Genomic DNA, 25,191 nt, shown 5'->3' on the forward strand with positions numbered 1-25,191 from the left:
TGGTAATGGTTAATCTGCCAAAATTAACTATGACTGATTTCATGAAGACGTGGGGAAAGAATTTGAGAATTGCAATATTAGGAAATGGGTCATCCGTCATTACAATTCTGAAATTTAAAAAATCACTTCCCATCTGCCTTTTTGCAACACGTCTAACAACAAGAAACAGAGTTTTACTAAGTAGCAGGTCAATGGTGCATACAGTCGTGGAAACCAAATTTATGTAGAACATCCAGAAAAAAAAAACAGACCCTGAGAGCAGAGGTTTCACTCTGCAGACACACACAGAGAGAGGTAGACATACAGAGACACACAGAGAGAGGTAGGCACACACAGAGACACACAGAGGGAGGGAGACACACACACAGAGATACACACACACACACGCACAGACACACAAATAGACACACACAGAGACACACAATTTAAGGCAAATGAAATTTTACCAGGAGAACCTCAGAGTCAGAGAAATTACGTTCTTAAGAAGCCCCTACTTCGAATTAATGGCAAACAGGTGGCCTGACTCTGTCCACTAGGCTTGAAGCCTGCATTTCTCCTGAGGAAAGTCAATCTTGGACGTAACGCAAGAGTGGAAACAGAGGACACGTACATTGAAAATGATTTTTAAAGCAAAACAAATGCTTCTGCATCCTGTAAGTCAATGAGGCTGTGATGATCAATAACCACATTCATTCTCCCCATTGCCCACATCACAGGTGCTACTTTTCCTTCTATTTCTGGACATTTTTCAGAGCGGTTGTTCCAGCACGTCTGCAGACGTTGCTTCTCTGTTGATCCAAGTCCCTTCTGTGTATACGGTTCACAGCTCTCATATTCTCAATCCCATGCTGTTGACTGAATACAGCGTCCTGCACGTGGCTTCCCATCTTGGTGAGACAAGACCCATCCGGTTTTTAAAAATCAAAGCAACCCATGGCCAGCAGGAGAAAGCTTTGCATCATGGTCAGTCAACCAAGACGTGGGCTCTGAGTGGAATACAGGTGTCCACAGGGAGAAGGAAGAGGGTCTAGTTTATTAGGAGAGACCAGAACCCCAAAGGAAATGGGCAAAGACCACCCGTTACTGCATGTTGAGAAGGGCAAGGCCTGTGACGAAAACGCTCCCCACCCAGGAAGAACCAGTTTCAAGATGCACAACTTCTTCCACACGCGGGATTCTTCATGTGCCTCTCCATGGTCCATGAAGAGGAGATGAAGATTTAGTTCAATTTTTTTTAGAAAATGAGTCACGCAGCGAGTTTGCCTTTTTGGTTCCAGGGCTTCTGGCGCGCCCATTACACCACAGTTATTCTCTAGCTTTAAAAATACAATGCCAGTGTCTAAAATTCCTCGCCAGCCTTTTTTGCTTATTTCTAGGTTCACAGCTTGAGTTCTGGGTCATCTGATCACAAGATTGGCTGGGAGAGGGGGGTGCACAGTCATTCTATTCTGGGGTGTTATCCTTCCAAGGTCATTTTACAAAGGTGGGTGCTGCAAAAATTTCAGTCCTTTGTAATTGGTAACATTATTGTTAGATGTACCAAACAGAGAGGAGGGCACAATTAGGGATTCACAGCCACAATAATACGGGGTTTCAGGGTGGAGCGTTTCTTATTTCTCCCAGTCACATAAACAGACAAAGAATATCTAAAACCCAGCTCAAATGTATAAACACAAGCCCTGGAGCAAGTGTCACAGGAAGATGGATGGCTCTGACCTGGGCTCACCACACCTGCTCTGTGAAGCCACGGTGCCACACGGGGTGGTCTTTCTAGCAGGTCCGGTCCTCCCTGTACCAGGAGCCTCTGCAGGCTGGGAGCTCAAGGCTGGAACACCTTCTGGCTCCTCCTCCCAGCACCCAGCATGGTGTCCTGGGACTCATTTACTGCTGTGAAATGCAGGCAGGAAAATATGAAGAAAATCCAGAAGAAGGGCAGGGAAGGAAGCAGCAACGAACATGGCCCGGAGAAGAGGGGCAGACGGGCCCACCGATGAAGGGGTGAGCTGATGTGCAGTTGCTTAGGAGCCCAGAATATTTAGACTTGATGAATTCACATCCGTATGCCCTACTGGTTCATCAGGGAATTCTGTTCCTTGTCTCTGGTCTCCCTCCAAGATTCATCTCAGACCAAGGACCACAGCTGAGCCGCCTGCAGAATCAGCTGCAGATAGATCTGAGGGCCCCACTGCTGTTGGCTCTGGCCGTGTCATTCTGCCACAAAGCCAACTTAGCCTGAAAGTCTAAGTCAAATAAAAGCTTCTTTGTCTTTGAAAATGTCTTGGCACCTGCCACGTCAGCGTGAGACCCCAGGACAATGCTCACATTTCCCAGGGTGCAACATGACGTTCATGATTAGGAAATGTTTTTAAATTTTTAAAGAAACAAGTAGTAAGGTGAGATAATGTGGCTTCTGCAGAGACATGCAACTCTCAGGAAATCTAATAACCACTCAACATCTTTGTATTCCTGGAGCTCAGGAAGATGGTAAGAATTCTCTTAAGGATACTTGACTCTCAGCAGATCAACGGAAAGACATTTAATTGGGGGCATTTTATGCTTCTTGTGAGATGGCATGAATGATGTTCTAATTTTAAAACATAGTTCTTGCTTTGGAGATGGCAACACTCTAACATGGAAGACAGCTGTCAGACTCTCTCCCACATTCAATTTCTCTCTTTGGCCGATTTTTTCAATATTGCAAATGAGCTTATCAGGAATTACTGAGAATAATTCTAATATTTCTTTTCCTCAACATGCAATTGCATATATTTCCATCTCCCAAATAGGCTTCAAAATTCAACAATTAGGCATGTTTAGCAACAAGAAAATAGAGAGTATTTTCTCCAATCACAATAAACCCATGGCCTGATGTTTAAATTACCCAGTGACCAAAAATATAAAATATTTATGTATTCCTGAGCCTATCATTGAGGTAAAATTGTTTCAGTGCCAGAATACCTGAACCTCTGATCTTGGATATTATTTCTTAAAAAGAAAGAAATTTGCAAACTAGGGTGTATTTGTGAATTTTTTATCATTCTGCATAAATGGGTGATTGTCGCAGTCTCAGACGCCAGATGGTATGTGCAATTCATCCCCGTTTCACTCTGTCTTATCATATTTCATAGCTTTGGCTTCACCTCTGATTCTAAATGCAGCACTTATATTGTAATAAGAACAGATATCCATTAAGCCATCTTTATGCATTTGATTCAAAAACGCACGGCTATGAAATGCAGAGGACTAGGGTGGGTGTAATGGAGGAAAAATCAGTCCCCCTTGCCCAGGGTTCCCATAGAACCAGCACTGAGCTCAGCGTCGGACACACATTCTACTCCAACAGACATCTGCAAAGGAGAAAAAGGGAAGGATGCCATAGGAAGTCCAACAGAGTTGCTACGGAGGGGGCCAGTGACAGGCAGGACGTGGGGGTCTTATCAGGGAAAGGGTACCTGAGCTGACCCTGGAGGTCTTTTTCTAGACCTATTTATTTATTCATTAATTTTATTTTCAGTGGGAATTTCACTCTGTCTCCCAGGCTGGAGTGCAGTGGCACAATCTCGGCTCACTGCAACCTCCACCTCCTGGATTCAAGTGATTCTCAGCCTCCCAAGTAGCTGGGATTACAGGCAACCACCACACCTGGCTAATTTTTGTATTTTTAGTAGAGATGCGGTTTCACCATGTTGGTCAGGCTGGTCTCAAGCTCCTGACCTCAAGTGATCCACCGCCTCGGCCTCCCAAAGGGCTGGGATTACAGGCGTGAGCCACTGAGCCCAGACGACCTTTTTATTTTATTTATTTATTTATTTATTTATTTATTTAGAGATGAAGTCTCGCTCTGTTGCCCAGTCTGGAGTGCAGTGGCACGATCTCAGCTCACTGCAAGCTCTGCCTCCCGAGTTCACGCCATTCTCCTGCCTCAGCCTCCCGAGTAGCTGGGACTACAGGTGCCTACCACCACGCCTGGCTAATTTTGTTTTTGTATTTTTAGTAGACACAGGATTTCACCATGTTAGTCAGGATGGTTTTCATCTCCTGACATTGTGATCTGCCCACCTAGGCCTCCCGATGTGCTGGGATTACAGGCGTGAGCCACCGTGCCCTTTTTATTTTTAATACAAACTATTACACATCCCCTCTCCCCACCATGTGTGCAGCTTCTACTGGGATAATGCATTAATGAGCAAGCCATTCATTATCCTAGCAGAAGCTGCACACACGGTGGGGAGAGAGGACGGATTCCAAAGTATTCCTCGATAGCGTTCTCTTTGTTTATAAAATAGACACACAAACACCTACACACACACTCGGTCTGCACTCAACACCTCCTTCTCTTGTCACTGTATCATGCTTTTATCCTAAAGCCTTCAACATCCCGGGTGCACCCACGGAGGTGTATGTCAGTGTGTGGTGAGTGAGAACAGAAGGTGCGTATTTCATATGTGGTCAAATAGTACTGGACAGACCAGTAGGGCCAAGATTATAAATGTGGAATTTATCCAACAGAGGAGGAACTGACAGGATTTAAGGAAGGAAATGATATGATCTGACTTATGCTTTGGTAATAGTTATTTATGGCTGGCCATAAAGACCAAGGTGATGGGGAGAGGGACTCTTGGAGCTTCTGAGGACCCTGGGAAGGGACAGCAGAGATGCCGCTTCCTGCTCCACACCTTGCCCCATAGAGAGAATATCACCCAGGTGAATCTGTGCTCATCTGGAAACCAGAAGGGTCCTGCTAATATTTCCAGTAAAAGCACAGCTGCTTGGGTAAGTGCTTCCTGAAATGCCACATAAGCCAAAAAAGGACTGAAGTCAAGCAAAAAATTAAACTTTGTGAACTTGGCAAGAACCCCCTTTGGCAGACAGTAGATAGCGTCCCTGTTGGGAATGCTGGGGCCAGGGAAACCCCTTTCAGAGCGTCTCTGCTTTTCCTGGGTGGGACCCACGCCCTTCAGTGAGGTTCTGTGTCCTTAGACAAGGGTGTCTCCTGTCATAATTTTTCATTTGTTGGTTTCTCCTTGTAATTATTTTTTTCTTTGCATATCTTGAATCTATTACAAAGTAGATGGTTCTTATAGCTTCTTGGAGCAGATTCCCTTTATCATTGAACAATGATTTTATCTATAAAAATACCTGAGTCATCCTACCATGTGCTTTGTGTTGTCTGAGCCTTTTTCTCTCCCCTCCCCTACCTGTCTCCTCTTCTATTCACCTTTACATTAAATATTTTGTATTCTATTCACCCTCTTTATTGTCTCAGAAATTCTTAGACATTATTCCAACATCATCTGGCATCAGTATTGACTATAAAAAGTCTCCTGAAAATCAAGTACATTTGTCTGTATTCTCTCTGGCTTTATTGATTCTTTGTCTCCTATTCTGTGGTTTCACTTTAGAAGGTATGGGAGTGTCTGTACTTGTCTGGCTTCAGTCTTAGGAGTCTTTAGATCAAAGAGGCTCAAAACATTTCTTCAGTTCTAGGAAAATCTTGGCCTTTACTTCTTTAACTAATGCTGCTTCTCCTTTCTCCCCATTCTTTTTTAATTTCTCATTTAATTCCAGACATGTGTTTGTGTTTCTCAAGCCATCTTCCATGGATCTTAATTCCTCTATTTCCCTTCATATTTTTTATGCAAAGTTCTAGGTAATATCCTAATATCTAGTTTCCAGTTTGGCAACTCTCTTTTCAGCTCTGTCTAATCTACTTTATAATAATATATCCACATAGTGGTCAATTTAAATGACCCATCTTGTTTCCAGATATTCTGATTGTTGTGAAGTCTTTCTTTCCTCATAATAGATACTTCTTACATTATGGTTCCTGTTTCTTTTGAAAATCTATTTAGTAATTATAAATGTATGCAATATCTAGGCAAGTCTATTATTTCTAGGGCTTTGGTTATTCATTCTCCTGTTGTGCCTTCTTGTTGCCTGTATTATTCCATTTTCACAGAGCTATGAAGAAATACTCGAGACTGGGTAATTTATTTTTAAAAAGAGGTTTAATGGACTCAGATTTCCACTTGGCTGGGGAGGCCTCACAATCATGGCAGAAGGCAAAGGAGGAGCAACAGCATGTCTTACATGGCAGCAGGCAAGAGAATGTGTGCAGGGGAACTGCCCTTTATAAAACCATCAGATCTCATGAGGCTTATTCACTATCATGAGAACAGAACGGGAAAGACTCACCCCCATGATTCAATTACGTCCCACCGGTTCCCTCCCGGGGCATGTGGGGATTATGGGAGTGACAATTCAAGATGAGATTTGGGTGGGGACACAGCCAAACCATATCACTTCCTTAAAGTTTATTTATATGGGTTTTACTGTTTTCTGTATGTTTATCTAAAGTGGGTACTATTTTATAGTGAAGTCCTTTGACCCCTATGTTGTCAAGAATTCCGTGTAGATAGTTTGTGATTTTGATTCTCCCAGAGCCCTTAGGTTCTGACAGAATCATAACTGATTTTGGAACAACTTTCATATGAATGTCACCATGTGGTCCTTCTGCAACACACAGGTAATATAAATTCAGATCTCAGATCCATACCTGGAGGGTGCGTTTCTCGTTGGTAACTTTATATCCTACCCAGGGCCCTGGATGTGCAACAAGCTTCCTCCACACTTTCTCAGGCATGATTTTCCCAGTTCTGTCTCACAAATGGGGAAGCTGGGTGAGTGTCTGGGTTTGATTCAAGAGTCTCAATTCCAGTGTTTCCACCACCCCTGCCTCACAGGGCACAGACCGCAATCCCAGACCCATCCCAGGCCCCTTTCTGGGATTGCATCTCAGGAGCGACTGCAGCTGGAACTCGTGCTGATCCCCTGGTTGGAATTCCTTCTTAGTTCTTGGGGCTCAGGGGATCCCTTTTCTTTTGTTTTCATCCAAGCTCAACTATTCACTGAAATAAATTTTGTTACATATTGTACAGCATTTTATTTATTCTTAGTGGGCATGGGACAGGGGTCAACTCAGTCTTCCATCTAGACTAAGAGAGGAGCAGTATTCTGTCTCTCACCCTAGAGACTGTTTTCTGATTTCCACTAAAACCCTAACCATGTTCAGGTCCTAGAAGACAGATTGGCTAGAGCTGAGTCTGTCTTCCTTCAAATATTAGTTGAACTTTTTAGTTCTTAAGCAACAATAATCACTAAAAACCACAAATAGCAATCAGAAAAGATCATTTTTATCCAAAGTGTTCAATTAAAAAGCTATGGTCTCAGAGAGACAGGGTGGCAGCTCTCTTTGACAAGGTGGTGTCCTCCCTCTCCACAGAGAGCAGGGAACAGGGTTGGGGGTACTTTCTAAGCTCTTCAATATGCAATTTCAAGAAGCAACCCTACCATTTTTTCCCCAGAATTGTTAAGAGGTCTTAAAATGTCAAGACAGCACGTATTCAATTAAGGTTAAAAACAAAAAACCACTAAGGAGACTGCACTGTTTCGAGTCACTTGTGGGGAAAATCTTGAATATCTTGTATTTAAAAAGCAAGAACTTAATGCTACTAACTGCAGGCAAACTTTCCCAATCTCTTGATTATGAGTTATGAAGGGAGAAGAGGTAGCCTGGGTTCCTCCTAGTTGTGATAAAATATAAGATTCTGTACGTCTTCCCAAAATTCTAAAATACAAGATTCTGTACGTCCTCCCAAAATTCTAAAATACAAGATTCTGTACGTCTTCCCAAAATTCTAAAATATAAGATTCTGTACATCTTCCCAAAATTCCAAAATACAAGATTCTGTACGTCTTCCCAAAATTCTAAAATATAAGATTCTGTACATCTTCCCAAAATTCTAAAATATAAGATTCTGTACGTTTTCCCAAAATTCCAAAATATAAGGTGCTGTACATCTTGCCAAAATTCTAAAATATAAGATTCTGTACATCTTCCCAAAATTCTAAAATATAAAATTCTGTACGTCTTCCCAAAATTCCAACGGCAGCATGCAGACTGTGTTTTCCAGTAACGAAAGTAAAAACAACAAAAACGAAAACAGATGTAGAAAGAAAATATTTTACCTTAAACTACTTAGTTTTTTTTAAGACTTGAATTTTTCTTTTAGCCTGGAATTTCTAAAACATTACCCAAATAATCCTATATATATTTCTGCCATCACAATCATCTATTGCTTCTCAAAGTTCCAATCTTAAGGCCTCAATTGCTAAAGAATCTTTCATGTTAATGTATCCCAACATTTTTGTAGCATTTTCTCATGCTACATTTATATAATAATATTAATAGCTTATTTTATTTCTTAGTTTTAATGGGGGCAAATAACACAGATCTAAGACACTGTTATTACATCGCTGTGGATTTCAAATACGTTCTCCCGGCCCCACCAGGCATCATTATCTGTCTTCCCACATTGGAAAATCCATCTGCTGTGGTGACAAATCAAGCCATAAAAATGTAAACCAACAGACAAATCCATGAACTGACATCTGTGGCCCCACCCAATGTCCATAAATTTTCCTGTGTTCTAGTTGAAAAGCATGTAGTATCATGTATCTGTCAATAAAGTTTAAAAAGAATCATGTACTCTTATTTTCCTATATTAAATTGACAGATTATATCACACACGGATTTTTGCTATGTCAGGATAAACCAGCATGCCATCTTGTTGCTATATAGTAACTGGTTACTGCCTTTATCTAAAAGGTAACAAGAATCACTATGAAAATGATACAAATTGAGACCGTCTTAGTATTAAATTGGCAAATTATTATGACAACTGAGATTGTTCTGAGTAAATTTATTATTATCAGGAGAGGTCTCTGCAAAGCAGAACGCTGCAGAAACTGCATTCCTGTAAATGGCATCGAGACCCTCCTTAACCAAAATGCCACTCAATATTCACTCCACGCTGCATTTCAAGGATTTAGAGTTGGGCTGTCTGTATATTCTTGGTAGGAACAAAGGTACCAATAAATAACAATCAATCTATTAAACATTTTTATCTCATGAAAAAATAGTCTCACAAGTTTCAAAACCTCGTAATACAGAACATGTAAGTAATTTGCATATTGAGATCATGATCTACATTTTATAAATAATTAAAATTTTAAGTTCTCTGAAAAATAGGCCACACCATTATAGAGATTCCCCAACTGTAGAATTCTGAGGTCTCCGGCATCCTCTAAACTTTGTCCCTGGTCGCGTTTGACAGATATTATCATCTGAGGCCAGGCTAATTATTCAATCTGTATCAACCTGTATCCAAAGAACTAGCTCTCACAGAAAGAATGAATCATAAAAATGCAAATAGGTGTTTCCCACTTCACTGGCTTAGCCACGGAAGGCTGTTAACAGCTTTCTGACAAGAAAGCGAGACGCTAAATGAGGTGGTGGCTTAACCTTCTGGATGTAATGAGCGCTGCACACCCACATCCAAGCCACACGCACTGCCGCCAGCCTCTGGCTGGTCATTTCTGTGCCACGACATTTATGAGTTAACTCACAGAAGCTGCCGAAGAAATTACCGAACAAAAAGGCTGATTTCAGATTCCACTCTCTGCGCCCAGCCCGCTCTCACTTAGACTAATTACTTAAATGATTTTAAAAATGTATGAATATTCATATGACAGCGCTTTGCAAAAACTAAAGCACAGCTGAGACCTCGCCACGAACCCTTCCTCCTCCCTGATCTGGAGCAACTGCACTTGTACATCTGAAACACGGGGCGGCTTCAGAGAACCGTGGCCCAGTGAGGAGGGGCAGGCCAGAGCAGCGAGCCCCACCCCACCCCCACCCTCGGCTGGAGAGCCCCCCGACTTCTGAGGGGCTCCCCACCGGACAGGGGGAGTCTTCTTATTTGGAGTCCAGTCTGTCTCACTTTAAAGATGTGGAAGCTGACCTGTCCTCCCAGTCTGTCTGGTTTTAAAGGTCTGGAAGCTGACCTGCCCTCCCAGTCTGTCTCGCTTTAAAGATCTGGAAGCTGACCTGCCCTCCCAGTCTGTCTGGTTTTAAAGATCTGGAAGCTGACCTGTCCTCCCAGTCTGTCTCGCTTTAAAGATCTGGAAGCTGACCTGTCCTCCCAGTCTGTCTGGTTTTAAAGGTCTGGAAGCTGACCTGTCCTCCCAGTCTGTCTGGTTTTAAAGATCTGGAAGCTGACCTGCCCTCCCAGTCTGTCTGGTTTTAAAGATCTGGAAGCTGACCTGTCCTCCCAGTCTGTCTCGCTTTAAAGATCTGGAAGCTGACCTGCCCTCCCAGTCCGTCTGGTTTTAAAGGTCTGGAAGCTGACCTGCCCTCCCAGTCTGTCTCGCTTCAAAGATCTGGAAGCTGACCTGCCCTCCCAGTCTGTCTGGTTTTAAAGGTCTGGAAGCTGACCTGCCCTCCCAGTCTGTCTGGTTTTAAAGGTCTGGAAGCTGACCTGCCCTCCCAGTCTGTCTCGCTTTAAAGATCTGGAAGCTGACCTGCCCTCCCAGTCCGTCTGGTTTTAAAGGTCTGGAAGCTGACCTGCCCTCCCAGTCTGTCTGGTTTTAAAGGTCTGGAAGCTGACCTGCCCTCCCAGTCTGTCTCGCTTTAAAGATCTGGAAGCTGACCTGCCCTCCCAGTCTGTCTCGCTTTAAAGATCTGGAAGCTGACCTGCCCTCCCAGTCTGTCTGGTTTTAAAGGTCTGGAAGCTGACCTGCCCTCCCAGTCTGTCTCGCTTTAAAGATCTGGAAGCTGACCTGTCCTCCCAGTCTGTCTCGCTTTAAAGGTCTGGAAGCTGACCTGCCCTCCCAGTCTGTCTCGCTTTAAAGATCTGGAAGCTGACCTGCCCTCCCAGTCTGTCTCGCTTTAAAGATCTGGAAGCTGACCTGTCCTCCCAGTCTGTCTCGCTTTAAAGATCTGGAAGCTGACCTGTCCTCCCAGTCTGTCTGGTTTTAAAGGTCTGGAAGCTGACCTGCCCTCCCAGTCTGTCTCGCTTTAAAGGTCTGGAAGCTGACCTGCCCTCCCAGTCTGTCTCGCTTTAAAGATTTGGAAGCTGACCTGCCCTCTGGGGCAGGAACGAACACATTTCTTCCCCTCCTCATGCCACTGTCACACATTTGCTGGGAGCCGACACTGTGTGTGATGTGGAGGCCGATCAAAGGCAGGTGACCAGGGGAAGTGACCCTGGGATTGTCCAGGACCACGCACTCTGGTCTGACGTCAGTGGTGCTGGGCCTGAGAGGTCACAGACCTAAGGCTGGAGTGCACTGATGGAGCCAGCTCACCTCCCCGTGCTCTGGACAACTATGGTCACCTCAAGTCAGCCTGGGCGAGCCGAGGTCCTTTCTAGAGTCAATCCCATGACCTAGAATGTCCCCAGAATTCATGCAATACCCATCCCTCAGCCAGGACTCCGGGGTGATTGACCGGCCTTCATTCGCTCCAAACCCTCGCCTCCAAACATCACGGATTCTGACTTACTGGGAAAAAACTCTTCTTTTGTGACAGTACTAAGTGGCACGTGACAAAAAAACACACCCCAAATGGGCCACTGTCCTTGGCAGAGACAGACATTTGTTATTAGAAACAAGTAGACGAAAAGCAAGATGCAATGTGTTTAAACCACTATTTACAAGGTTTTATATTTCACAGTTTCTCTCACACACTAAAAACTCTCGGTAAGGGGTTGGGGGAAAGAGAATGAAAAATCAACTCAAAGCATGATATGCTTTCCCTGGTGGGAATGGCAACGGAAGTTATAATGATCAGAAATAATAAAGCTTTCAAACACCCAACAGACAGACTGCAGAATTTCATCATCCCCTGCAGCAGCCTTGGGGTCTCCAGGGGAAAGGACCTGTGGCTTCCCCATCACAGGCGGCCTCTGTCACACCCAGACCAGCAGCCCAGGCTCCACCCGGAAACAGTCCCCACTCACCTGACTCTAAAACATCACATTACTTTTGACTCTGGAAACGTCAGGGGTCCAAAGTCTGATGTTTTGCATGAAAGTGAAGCTTAAGATTTAAAAATGTACAGTAACTGACTTTACCATGGATATATCTGTGCATTCCACGCCTACTAAATGACCCAGGAAAAGGTTTTAAAACCTTGTCATACTTCCCTTAAGCACCAAATGAGGGAATTAAGTGTTTGACAGAAGTTCCAAGTTAACCCTATACTGACTTTTTCATTTTTATGTTTTAAGTTGCGGGTAAGAGCCTTTCCAGTGGACACAATTGAGCTTCTGTGGCCCTGAGTATACAGAGGCCTTTAATATTCGGCCCTTAGAGTCACGCGTTGGGATCATCTCTCCCCATCTCTCACCGTGGGAACAGAGTTGGGCTGGGCTCTGACCCAACGGCACATTCCTGGGGTTGGCTGTGTCCCGAGTTCCCCGAGGCTGACTCGTTTTCTAGCCAAATTGCCTCTTTGTGCTGAAAGCAGACCTCGAAATCAAAGCGCCAGTTAATTCAGAGTCCCCATTAATAGGGGTCAGGTGCTTATCACATTTTCCTTATTCTTTCTAATTAGACCACTGAAAAATATTACATCAATGCTGGCTTTCACTAATTGCAAACAGTCAACAAATGACAGACTCAAGGGCCCTACTTTGCCGCGTCCTTTAAACACATGAGACTTGCGCAGAAAGTTAAATAAGCAACACTGATGAACATCACTCACGGCCAGCAAAGGCCCCACACACTCTCAGGCTAAACCACTGGCAGTCGGGATCGGCTTCCCAGATCCGACTCCGCCTGCGGCTCGTTGGTACCTTGGCGAATGCACTTAAAGCCAATAAGCCTCTATCAGCATCTGTTACCTCGCAGAAGCTGACGGAAATTTATCGATCCAGAACAAAAAAAAATAAAGAAAATATTGCAATTTGATGGTAAAGCCAATTCTTCTTCAGAGGCGAGCTGCTCAGTCCTAACACTCACCCTGCACTTTGCTTCAATTATTTTACTCACGTTCGTATCAAACAGCACACAGACCGCATCCTCAATGTTCAAGGTTCTTTCTAACACGTTCCATGGCAGACTGTCGCCAGCCACAAACCTGTGAGCTGCGCGGACCCCTACCCACCACAGGCAGCATGTCAGGTACTCACCTTCCGGCTCCCCGCAGAGCGTGCACTGTGATTCTGAAAACAGAGACAGAGAGAAGCTGTTACACCCACGGGGTCTCAACCATGCAGTTAAAAAGATTCAGTATCAGCAACAACAAAACTACAACTTTAAGATGACGCCACTTGACCACGCCAGAACCAGTGGACCCCTCCATAAACAAAGCCAGCTCTGACCTTGCACGCCAGCAACTTTTATTTCAAAAGCTACCCCTGGCAAATGTTTTACAGATTACATTTTTACTTTTGAGACTTTATAAAAAAATTTTTTTAAATTTTACTAAGTTCTGGGATACACGTGCAGAACGTGCAGGTTACATAGGTATACACGTGCCATGGTGGTTTTCTGCACCCATCAATCCATCGTCTAGGTTTTAAGCCCCACATGCAATAGGTATTTGTTCTAATGCTCTCCCTCCCCTCACCCCCCACCACCCCTCGACAGGCCCCAGTGTGTGATATTCCCCTCTATGTCCATGTGTTCTCATTGTTCAACTCCCACTTATGAATGAGAACATGCGGTGTTTGGATATAACGACCTATCATATGCACACAGCAAACATACTTTCTTAATTATATATGGCTGAACACAAATTACTTAGATGAAATAAGAATGGTATATTTTATCCCAGTTTCAATACTGAAAACTTGACTTTAGCTACAGCTCTCTTACATCTCCTTTCAGGCACAAAAGTTATGAGCAAATGTGTATTATCTTTCAGGGAAACACTAAGATCCATGGGTACTGAGTCCCATTTAAGTAGGTCCCTCAGTGACTATGAACTTGGCTCTGCCTGCAGAACAGACACAGACACTGTGGGAGCGTGGCATTTACAGGTGATCCTCACACAAGGAAGCTGTAGCAAGTGCACAGACACACAAGTCCAAGGTCTTCGTGAGAAAGAATTCAGACTTGGGGGCCGGGTAGGCCTGAGCTCAAAGCCAGCTTCCATCCACTTTCCTGAGAACATGCGGGCAGGTGACCCAACCCCCAAGCCCTGAACTAGTGTCAAGGACCCTGAGTACACAAGGGTGGGAGGGGGAATGAGCATGTGCATCAGATATCAAGGCTGCAGGGACGGCGCTGGCCTGCAGAGGCCTTCGGGAGGACACCGGCTCTTCCACGCCAGCGCTGCCCTGCAGAGGCCCTCAGGAGGACACCGGCTCTTCCACGCCAGCGCTGCCCTGCAGAGGCCCTCAGGAAGACACCGGCTCTTCCACGCCAGCGCTGGCCTACAGAGGCCCTTGGGAGGACATTGGCTCTTCCACGCCAGCGCTGCCCTGCAGAGGCCCTCAGGAAGACACCGGCTCTTCCACGCCAGTGCTGGCCTACAGAGGCCCTTGGGAGGACACCGGCTCTTCCACGCCAACACTGGCCTGCAGAGGCCCTTGGGAGGACACCGGCTCTTCCATGCCAGCGCTGCCCTGCAGAGGCCCTCAGGAGGACACCGGCTCTTCGACGCCAGCGCTGGCCTGCAGAAGCCCTCGGGAGGACACCGGCTCTTCCACATCAGCGCTGGCCTGCAGAAGCCCTCAGAAAGACAATGGCCCCTACACAGCAGCCACAGAGGCACATACTCTGCCATCCCATGTGACAGCCCAGGGCCCACAGAGGAGATGCCATGTGATGCCATCTGGCCTGAACCTTGAAGGACAAGCAGTATTTTAAATAGGAATCTGGGGAGGGAGCACAGACGTCCCAGAAAAGGCACGGACAAGCTGGACAGGAAGGGGACAGCAGCAGCAGCAGCACCTGCCCGGAAGGATGGGGTGGGGGGTGGAGGGGCAGGCAGGGAGGTGAGCGGAGAGCATTCAGGAGGGAGCGGAACATTAACAAGGGAGTTGAGGTGTTGTTCAAAATAAAAATTAGGAGGCAACAAGGGATTCTGAGGCAGAGCCTCACAGGCTGTCATGGTTCCTTTGGAAGGTGACCTTGGTGGCTGGGCGGGGTGGGGACAGACCCCACGTGGGAGCCATGTGTGTGGCAGGTCGGGCTCTGTGGGTGAGCGGGAGAGGGTTGGTGGAAAGGAAAGAGCATGAATCGTCCTTTAAAACTGTGACTGACAGCTCTACTGAGCTCTCCCGACTTCGGGGAGACAGAGCCACATGCCGCGGGGTGGACACTTCTGACTCCACCTGCCTTCACGGGCGCCGGTGTAGGGGAGGGGACAGAAGACGTCGGGGCCGCAGGGCAGGACCTGAAGGAGCGGCCGTCGGACACAGGAGCCCTGGGCCCAGGGCCACACTGCTCTGTCTGAGAGGAATGGGGCAGGCCATGGTCCACGCACGGGGCCACCTCAATCCCAGCCACTACCATTCACAAAGCCTGTGGAGGGAGGCGGGGCTCCTGTCACCGAGGGGACACGGGGCAGCCAGCTCAGGCTTGGGCCATCCCATCGTTGCCATCACTGAAGCAGACCCTCAGCTTCAGTTAACCTGGAAACGCAGGCACCACCCCTTCACAAATTCTGCAGAAAGTGGGGAGCAGAGGGCCTCTCGCTTGGGAACAGAGGGCCCACAGTCAGTTTCCCCTCAGTTTCCAAGGCGAGACTCCCCACGCGGGCATCTGATTGCAGCAGGCGCGGACATGACTGTGTCCCTGTGCACACACACACCACCCAGGCAGGAGAGGACACACACACAGCACCCAGGCAGGAGAAGACACATACACAGCACCCAGGCCGGAGAAGGCACACACACAGCACCCAGGCAGGACAGGACACACACACAGCGCCTGGGCAGGACAGGACAGACACACAGCGCCCGGGCAGGACAGGACACACACACAGCGCCCAGGCAGGACAGGACACACACACACACCACCCAGGCAGGAGAGGACACATACACAGCACCCAGGCAGGAGAAGGCACACACATAGCACCCAGGCAGGAGAAGGCACACACATAGCACCCAGGCAGGATGAGAGGGCCAGGGAGTGAGGCCCACGGAGAAAAAGTCAGGAGCGGTCTTTGCGGGAGTGCAGTGAACTACATGGGCCAGGGAAGCTAAAATCCAAAAGTCAACAACTCTGCACACTCACTCGACCCCCGAAACCCAAAAGGGATTTTTCGTCTCGTCCTGAGGCAGGAAGTTCCCAGGAAAGACGCCATTGAGTCATACGGACAAAAAACTGCTTTAAATGAGAGCACGAGGCTCTGAAAGCCTATTTTGGAATCGAGATGCGAGAAGCTGTCTTAGGCCACAGATCGTTATTTTCCCCAAACAAAAAGTCAGTGCTGCCAATTATCGCCCCCATGGTAAGTTCATGAGAGCCACTCCCAAACTAGAGGCTCCGAGGAGGCCCACGACATAGGAGTCCACTTCATCTTATTTAAATAAGTAGTTCCTAAATGTAACCACTGAGACCTTGGCAGGACACTCAGGAACACGGAGTGAACACATGTGTCAGGAACTGTAGGATCCACTCTGGCCTCCCACATGGAGGAGACCATAACGCCTTGATGGGCCCATCAGAGGCCACATGACGGGGACAGAGCAGAGTCCTGGATGTGCCCGCGGTTCCCCCAGGGCAGGGCAGATGCCAGCTTCACCACGGTGCCTGTGGGAGGCACTGATTTCAGGGAAGAGAGAGGCACACTGAGACCCACAACGGTGGGATCTGTGACCAGCCCTCAGTGCTGAGCCCACAGGAACACCGGGTTCAACTCGGCCCCCCTGGCCATGGCTGTCCCTACTCCATGCCCCCAGGAGGGACTGGAAGCCTCATGAGGTGGCTTACTCAGACATGGATCAGAGAGAGACTGTGGTTCCGCACCTCTCGTCCAACGCGAGCCAAAATGTGCGTCAAAACTGACGACAGATTCAAGGCTTTCCCCACAGAGTTCATCTTCACCACAGGTCACATATGTTTAAAATCACCCAGCAAGCTGAACACACAGCAAGCTTACTAACAGCAGCATGGACCCTTTCAATGAATTCTTCCCCAGGGAACACCCATTAAAAAATATTCACAACGTAGGGAAGAATTAACCTCAATACACTGTGGATTCATCATCATTAGTGCAGAGTCTCACTTAAATTAGGAGAAGACCACTCTGATCTATGCTAATTGACACAGATGGAGTAATCTGTCTCATGGTTTTGTGTACCTGAACCTGAACCTCCACCACACGCGGCCCACTGAGAACCGGCTCATTCCCCAAGCTCCAGACGTGAACAGCAAATGCCCAGCCCAGTGTTTTCTGGCACAAGGTGCCTTATTTTAATCTCCTAGAAAAGAGGAAACTGCAGCATCTCCTGTGTAAATTCATAGAGCATTTTATCTTTGGAGACTACCCTAAATTTAGGCACATATTTTTGGAGAGGCAGCTTTGAGGTCTGTGAAGCCTAGTGCACGCTATCTCTGGCTTCTGCATGGAGTCGGCCTCCGCGGCACCCGCCCTCCCTCCTGACACCAACCCGGGGAGGGGTGCGCAGTAGCAGCCGAAGGAGTCGGGAGATAAAGGAGCCCTGGCAGCTCTCCTGGAGCCCCAGGAAGAAACGGCACACACGGGAACCACCCAGCTGCTGCAGCCATGTGTGGTGGACACAGCCCGGGCCCTTGGCTGGAGGTCCTCAGGGCGAAGACAAGCTCAGCGTTGCTGGGGATGGGTACCGCCTTCCTGAGGCTGGTTCCAACCTAGGCGTGAATGCAAAGAGCATCTGTGCTCCTTCTGCAGGAAGCCACGCGGGGACAGGCCTGGGCGTGGGCGGCATTTGCCGTAGGCTGGGCTGTGCAGGCAGCGGAGGGACAGCGGGATGAGGGCCAGTGCTGGGAGGCCCGTGGGGGTACCTAGATACGAGGCCCAGCACTGGGCTGCTGTGACAATTGCACTAATTTGTTGCCTCCCCCGTCCTCTGTCCTCCTCTGCCTCCCTCCAGCTGCCACAGTGACTAAGAGACAGAGAAAACCGCCAACGTCTGTCCTCTTCCAAGTCTCCGAGCACACGACAGGATCCTTTGCTGTGCTCATCAAGAAAGACTCCATGTCAGCACCCACCTGGAGGCACCGCATCCAGCCACGCTTCAACAGGAGCTCTAGATGACAGCAGGCCTGCCAGGCCGCCATGGCCACTGCCCAGCCATGACACCCGGCGGCCTCGCTAGCACTTCTCACACAGCAGAGAGCACGAAACTATGACCCTTTGTCCACATTATGTGAAAAGGCCCTCACTCATGCAAGCAACTGATATAACACGACCGTGGGCCACCAGGACGCAGGACATGACTGTGAGACAACACAACACACCATGTGACAACACCACCATGTAACATGGTGATGAGGTGACTGTGACACCGTGATCCAGGACAACACAACACACCCACATGACACCATCACCATGTAACATGGTGACTGTGACACCATGACCCAGGACAACACAACACACCCACATGACAACACCACACTGTGACATGGTGATGACGTGACTGTGACACTGTGACCCAGGACAACACAACACACCCACATGACACCAGTGTGACAAGTGTGACAAGATGTGACTGTGACACTGTGACCCAGGACAACACAACACACCCATGTGACAACACCACAGTGTGCCATGGTGATGACATGACTGTGACACCATGACCCAGGACAACGCAACACACCCATGTGACAACACCACAGTGTGCCATGGTGATGACATGACTGTGACACCAGGACCCAGGACAACGCAACACACCCATGTGACAACACCACCGTGTAACAACTGTGACATGACATGACTGTGACACCATGACCCGGGACAACATGACTGTGGGAAAACAGGCTCACATGACAACACAATACTGTGACGTGGCTATAGGACACATGACCCTAAGACAACATAATGGGAGAATATGCAACACACCTACAGGACACGGCCGTGCAACAGTGTGATGATGTGACGTGACTATGGGACACCATGACCCTAGCACAAGATAACAACGTGACTGTATGACAATGACTACATGACAACATGGCCACATGGCTGTATGACACGATGACCTGACTCCACGATAACGACTGCATTCCAACATGACCTGACACAGAGGCCAAAAACTCCACTCATCATCAACTGAGTGATGCTTCAATAACTTATACTTCAGCCAGGCACTGTGGCTTGCACTTATAATCCCAGCACTCTGGGAGGTCAAGGTGGGATCACCTAGGCCTGGGAATTTGAGGCTGCAGTGAGCCAAAATACACCAGTGCATTCCAGCCTGGGGGACAGAGAGAGACCCTGTCACAAAAATAAATCAACAAATATAATTTGTGGATGCTGTTGAATCTTACCTGCTCAAATGGAAAAGTATCCAACATTAAAAACAGAAAGAGCAAAAGGTAAAACACTATCTCATTTTTAAAAATATTTTTGGATGTGTATTCTTTAATACTGACTTAATATTCATAGAAAACCTACCTTGTGTCAGGTACTATGCTAGGAGACAGTCATTGATAATATTCTAATAACACTAGTCATGTATATTTATAAATGCTAAGTGAAAGTCCAGGATGACAGTAAATTTTTAGAAGTTATTTCTCAGGGAGAAATTGTAGTGACAATATTGCTGGTTGCACGGGTTATGGAAAGGAGACAAGAATACAAAGTAACATTCTCGTGAACATGGGTTAATTTCTAATTTGAAAACCGATGTTTAAACTGCAGATAGCTGATGTATAAAGAAAAAATACACGTAGCACAAAGCCAACCCCTAAATACTCACCCAGACTTCACCACTGTGCCACGTACCCAGGTCACAGAACTGTGCTTGTATCCCTTAAATTTGTACAAGTGAAGACAACACAATAGAGCTGCCTAACGATATGTTTCTCAGAGCGTCACCCCGTTGTTACCTGGCGCCTGACTGTAATCAGGAAGCACGCCGACATAAGTGTCCTCCAATGTTAACTAACAAATCGTGTGTAGGATAGTTCCTTCAATTACTTAATTGTATTCAAATTCAAGTCTCATTCAGTTTTTTTTTTAATGAAGTGAAACAACGTGAAGGCAAACCCAGGAGTGACTGGCTTTAATAAAGCAATGAACCGTAGGAACAACCTTGAAAGTCAGATGCACAGACAGGGAGGGAGCGCGTCTTCTCTTTGCCCGAAGCTATTGCTTCCGGTCCGAGATAACTACCTGCTCGGGATCCTCATGTGAGCGCCAGAGGGACGCACGGAGGCTCAGCTATCCTTAGAGAAGACATTCATTCACTCCCTTCTTCCTTCAGTGAATATGACTGACCATCTACCACAGTCCTAGTGTTGCTCCACGTGCTGGGGGCGGCTGCGATCAACACAGGATGTCTCCAGCTCCCAGAGCTTTCACTGTGGAGCCCGTGACCCCCGCAGCTGTGGCAGGAGGACGTGCACGGCGTGCAGACCCAGCACTGTAACTGCTCTGGAGACAAACTGTGAGCTCACGGCTCAGCCTCTCTGCTCGCCACTGTCACGTCCTGAAATGCCATATCTGACTTTGGGGTGTTTCTGGGGAGCAGATTTATTTTCAGGGTAAGCTTAGCCTAAGAAAGACTGCTGGGCAAGGTGGCTCACGCCTGTAATCCCAGCACTGTGGGAGGCCGATGCAGGCGATCACACGGTCAGGAGTTCAAGATCAGCCTGGCCAGCATGGGGAAACCCGATCTCTACTAAAAATACAAAAATTAGCCGAGTATGGCAGCATGCACCTGTAGTCCCAGCTACTCAGGAGGCTGAGGCAGAAGAATCACTTGAACCTGGGAGGCAGAGGTTGCAGTGAGCCGAGATCGCACCACTGCACTCTAGCCAAGGTGACAGAGCAAGACTCTGTCTCAAAAAAAAAAAAAAAAAAAAAAAGAAAAGACAGGAAAGTTAAATAACTTATTAAAATCTCTAAGGAAAAACAAGGTCTCAGTATTATTCAACCCAAATATGTGCTCATTGCCTAATGGATGTGCACTCAGGGTTAAAAACTAGCTAAAAAATAAATGGCCCATCCCTGAATAATCAATAGTTTATTTTTATATCCTTTTAATCTATGAAACTCAATGCTGCTCATGACTCCAATCTCACCAGCTCCATGACAGCTGTGTGTGAATAATCAGCTTGTTTATGTCTTTCATTCAGTTCAGGAAAAAGATGCCCAAAGAAATGAAGTGATATGCTTGCGGTCAGTCATTCAGTCGTATAAGGAATTATTCTAGTTTCGCTTTTAACAATTTTCAAAATATTTCATCAAGCAAAAGATTGTTCAGTGCAATCTCTTTCGTAGCTTTTCATGTGCAGAAGAGAAATACCTAAGAGAAGAGAAATAGAAGAAAGTTGTATTTAGGCCTCAGTAGTTAAGAAACACCTGAAGAGATGACATCAGGAAGTAGATGGGAAGCACGCTGACGGTGAACTCCACTCACGGGCAAATGAGGGGCCCTGAGACGCTCGCTCATGCAGGCTGAGACCTTCCCGCGGGACCCACAGACAAGCCCAGTGGCCCATTTCTGAGTCTGCCATTCTGCTCCTGAAATGCACTCCCAATGCTAAGAGTTCTGAGCCTGTGGAGTTCCTTCCATTCTCTTCTCTCCAGCAACAAAGCAGGCAAGGGTAGAGTGGAGCTTTCTCATTAATCCAGCCACCCTCCCAGGGGCAGCGTGCAGGACACTCGTGTTCAACTCCATTTCTGGTATTCTCAGCCTCTGTCCCAGCTTAGTCTCTTCAATGTCACAGCAGCATAAAGGGCCTCTCTCCCAAACATGGGATGGCCCCGGGGTCCTGCTCTCACACTGTGGCTTAGCTCAGCCTTCACAGCCTCTCTGGGAAATTCATCCAGTGTCAAGGTTTTCACCTCCACTTATTTATGCCAAAGGTGTCCTCAAGCTTCAGAGGCATAGAGCCAAATACCTGGTGACTGTGCAGGTCCCATCTCCGTCACTCCATTGAAGACATCACTTCCCACAGTCAGGACCCAGAAGCCTCCTCCATTCACCTTTCTCTGCACATTCAACCTCACCGTCCACTTCCACCTACAGGGCATCTGCCACACCCTCTCTGCTATGCCCAGTCCTCTTCCCAGGTGCCCTGAGCTCAGCCATTACCCAGGCTGGCACCACCTCCCACACTGATCTCAAAGGTCTTCCTAGCCACTGACGTGGACCATCACTCCTAGACTGATCTCAAAGCTCTTGCCAGCCACCAATGTGGGCCATCACTCCCACACTGATCTCAAGGGTCTTGCCAGCCACCGACGTGGACCATTGCTCCCACACTGATCTCAAAGGTCTTGCCAGCCGCCAATGTGGGCCATCACTCCCACACTGATCTCAAGGGTCTTGCCAGCCACTGACGTGGACCATCACTCCTACACTGATCTCAAAGGTCTTCCCGGCTACCGACGTGGACCATCACTCCCACACTGATCTCAAAGGTCTTCCCGGCCACCGACGTGGACCATCACTCCCACACTGATCTCAAAGGTCTTCCTAGCCACCGACGTGGGCCATCACTCCCACACTGATCTCAAAGGTCTTCCCGGCCACCGACGTGGACCATCACTCCTACACTGATCTCAAAGGTCTTCCCGGCCACCGACGTGGATCTTCACTCCCACACTGATCTCAAAGTTCTTCCTAGCCACAGATGTGGACCATCACTCCCACACTGATCTCAAAGGTCTTCCTAGCCACGAACGTGGACCATCACTCCCACACTGATCTCAAAGGTCTTCCTAGCCACGAACGTGGACCATCACTCCCACACTAATCTCAAAGGTCTTCCCGGCCACCGACGTGGACCATCACTCCCACACTGATCTCAAAGGTCTTCCCGGCCACCGACGTGGACCATCACTCCCACACTGATCTCAAAGGTCTTGCCAGCCACCAACGTGGGCCATCACTCCCACACTGATCTCAAAGGTCTTCCCGGCCACCGACGTGGGCCATCACTCCCACACTGATCTCAAAGGTCTTCCCGGCCACCGACGTGGACCATCAACTCCCACACTGATCTCAAAGGTCTTCCCGGCCACCGACGTGGATCTTCACTCCCACACTGATCTCAAAGGTCTTTCCGGCCACCAACGTGGACCATCACTCCCACAGTGATCTCAAAGATCTTGCCAGCCAACAACGTGGGACATCAGACTCACATAGGCATCTGCACTGGTGTCAGGGCATGTCCCTTGCGTGGTGATGCCACACATATCCCCAGTGGTTCATGCTCAACCTCCAGGAGTCCTTCAATTACAAATCCTTCTAATTCCATCTTCATCACGTGAAAGCAGGTGCAATGGTCTTCACTAAACGTGGGTGGCAGGTTTAGAATTTCCTAGTAGTGTCTTAAGCATTGTGCATCTCAATAAAAACCCAGTATTTAATTTTTCAACCTGACGCAGAAGACCTTAATGAATTCCCAAATCCAATGGCTTTGTGCTGCTCCCCTCAGTGAGAGGAGGCTAAGGAGACACACTGAGGAGAAGGTCCCTGCGCTCTCAGCAGCCGCGGATGGCAGGAGGCCCTGGTTGAGGGAAGGATGCCCAGTGGGAGATGGGAAAGCGGTTAGTGCCTCCAAAAGCACCATCGCTTTAAATTCACATTCCTAAAAAGAACTGTGAATAGTGGGAAATTCGTTTACATATGCCCAGACTGACTGCAAGTTTCTAGAACTCTACCATTTTGTGGTTACGTTTTCGCCTTAATTTATTACTTTTGTCTGGGCCAATTACCCACATCTTGAATATTAAATTGACCAAGTGCTATGGAGTAATTACAAAACATTCAGAAGACACCTATGGGAATCTTATTCATGACACGTTTAAGATATTTAGAAACCAAATGGCTTCATTTGAATTAAAAGGTAGACACTGATAGTACATAAATAGCAGGAACAAATATCAACATGAAATTTGAGTGCAGAAGTGGAAAGAGTTCTTCCTTAAAAGATGCATTTCCTAAATGCTGAGGCCTTCCCTGCTTGTCAGGCATAGGAGGCACCTCTGTCCTCCCCAGGGCGGTCACACTGGGATCACCCACCCTCGGTGCTCAGCCACACCAGGGTCCTGTGCACCTCGGGGTCTCCATGTGTGCCACTGTGCACAAAGTATGTCTGCCTCTGCCCTTTTTTTCCTGGAAAACTGTTCTTCATTGCTTTTTTAGAAGTGATTTATTCCTAACAGCTTTATTCAGATATCATTCACACACCATATGATGCACCCACGGAAAGTGTACAGCTCAATAGCATACTCACAGAGCAGTGCAGCCATCCCCACAATCAATTGCAGACCTTTCGTCACTCCAAAAATAAATCCATGCCCTTCGGCAGCCAACCCTCATTTCTGTGCCCCCAGCCCCAGGCCACCACTAATCTACTTTCTGCATAACTTTGCCTGTCCTGAACACTGCATATAAATGGAACCCTATCTATGGTTTTCATGACTGGCTTCTTTCACGGAGAAAATGTTTCTGACGTTTGCCTGTGTTGCAGCACGCATCGGTGCTCCATTCCTTTATTGCTAGAGTAGATTCCATTGCATGGATGGATCAAAGCATATTTATCCACCCCTCCGTTTCCAGATACTTGACCTGCGTTGTTTCTAACTTTGAGTATCATGAATAACGCCTCTGTAAGCAATCAGGTATGAGTTTTTTTAGTGGATATATGTTTCATTTCTCTCGGGTATGTACCAAGAAATGGGATTTATGGTCATATGGTAACTCTATGTTTAAACTTCTGAGGAAATGCCAGGTGGTTTTCCAAAGAGGCTGCATGATTTTCTATTCCCAATGGTCGTGTACGAAGGTTCCAATTTCTCCAGAATTTTGCCAACATTTACGATTGTCTGTCTCTGCCGTTACGGCCATCCTAACACATGGGCAATGGTGTCTTGTTGTATTTTGATTTCCATTTCCCGGAAGGCCAATGATGTCCAGTGTCTTTTCCCACCTTCTGTGGGTGAATTGCCTGTTCACGCCCTCTGCCCACCCCGTTCTCTGCTTAGTTGTCTTTTTATGTGTTGTAGGAGTTCTTCTAAATATAAACCTTTTTTACACATACGCTTTGCAAACATTTTTCCTAATTATATGAGTTTCCTTCTTTGATGGTAACCTCTGAAACACAAAAAACTTAGTTTTGTTAAAGCTCAACTGGTTTATTTTTTTTCTTTTGTTGCTTGTACTTTGCGCTTTGGGTATC

At 47.2% G+C, this 25,191-nt stretch overlaps 1 protein-coding gene across 5 annotated transcripts in view; it reads right to left on the reverse strand.

Moving 5' to 3' along the window:
• Positions 1 to 25,191, reverse strand: part of DLGAP2 (DLG associated protein 2) — a 926,579-nt gene that overhangs the window by 393,231 nt on the left and 508,157 nt on the right. For all 5 annotated transcript variants that reach the window (XM_055289522.2, XM_055289532.2, XM_063638236.1 and 2 more), the window contains one exon: positions 13,035 to 13,067. In XM_055289522.2, the coding sequence (XP_055145497.1) occupies positions 13,035 to 13,067 (33 nt within the window). The remainder of the gene's footprint in view (positions 1 to 13,034; positions 13,068 to 25,191) is intronic.

The sequence above is a fragment of the Symphalangus syndactylus genome, chromosome 1, assembly GCF_028878055.3.
Source record: "Symphalangus syndactylus isolate Jambi chromosome 1, NHGRI_mSymSyn1-v2.1_pri, whole genome shotgun sequence".
Taxonomy (NCBI): domain Eukaryota; kingdom Metazoa; phylum Chordata; class Mammalia; order Primates; family Hylobatidae; genus Symphalangus; species Symphalangus syndactylus.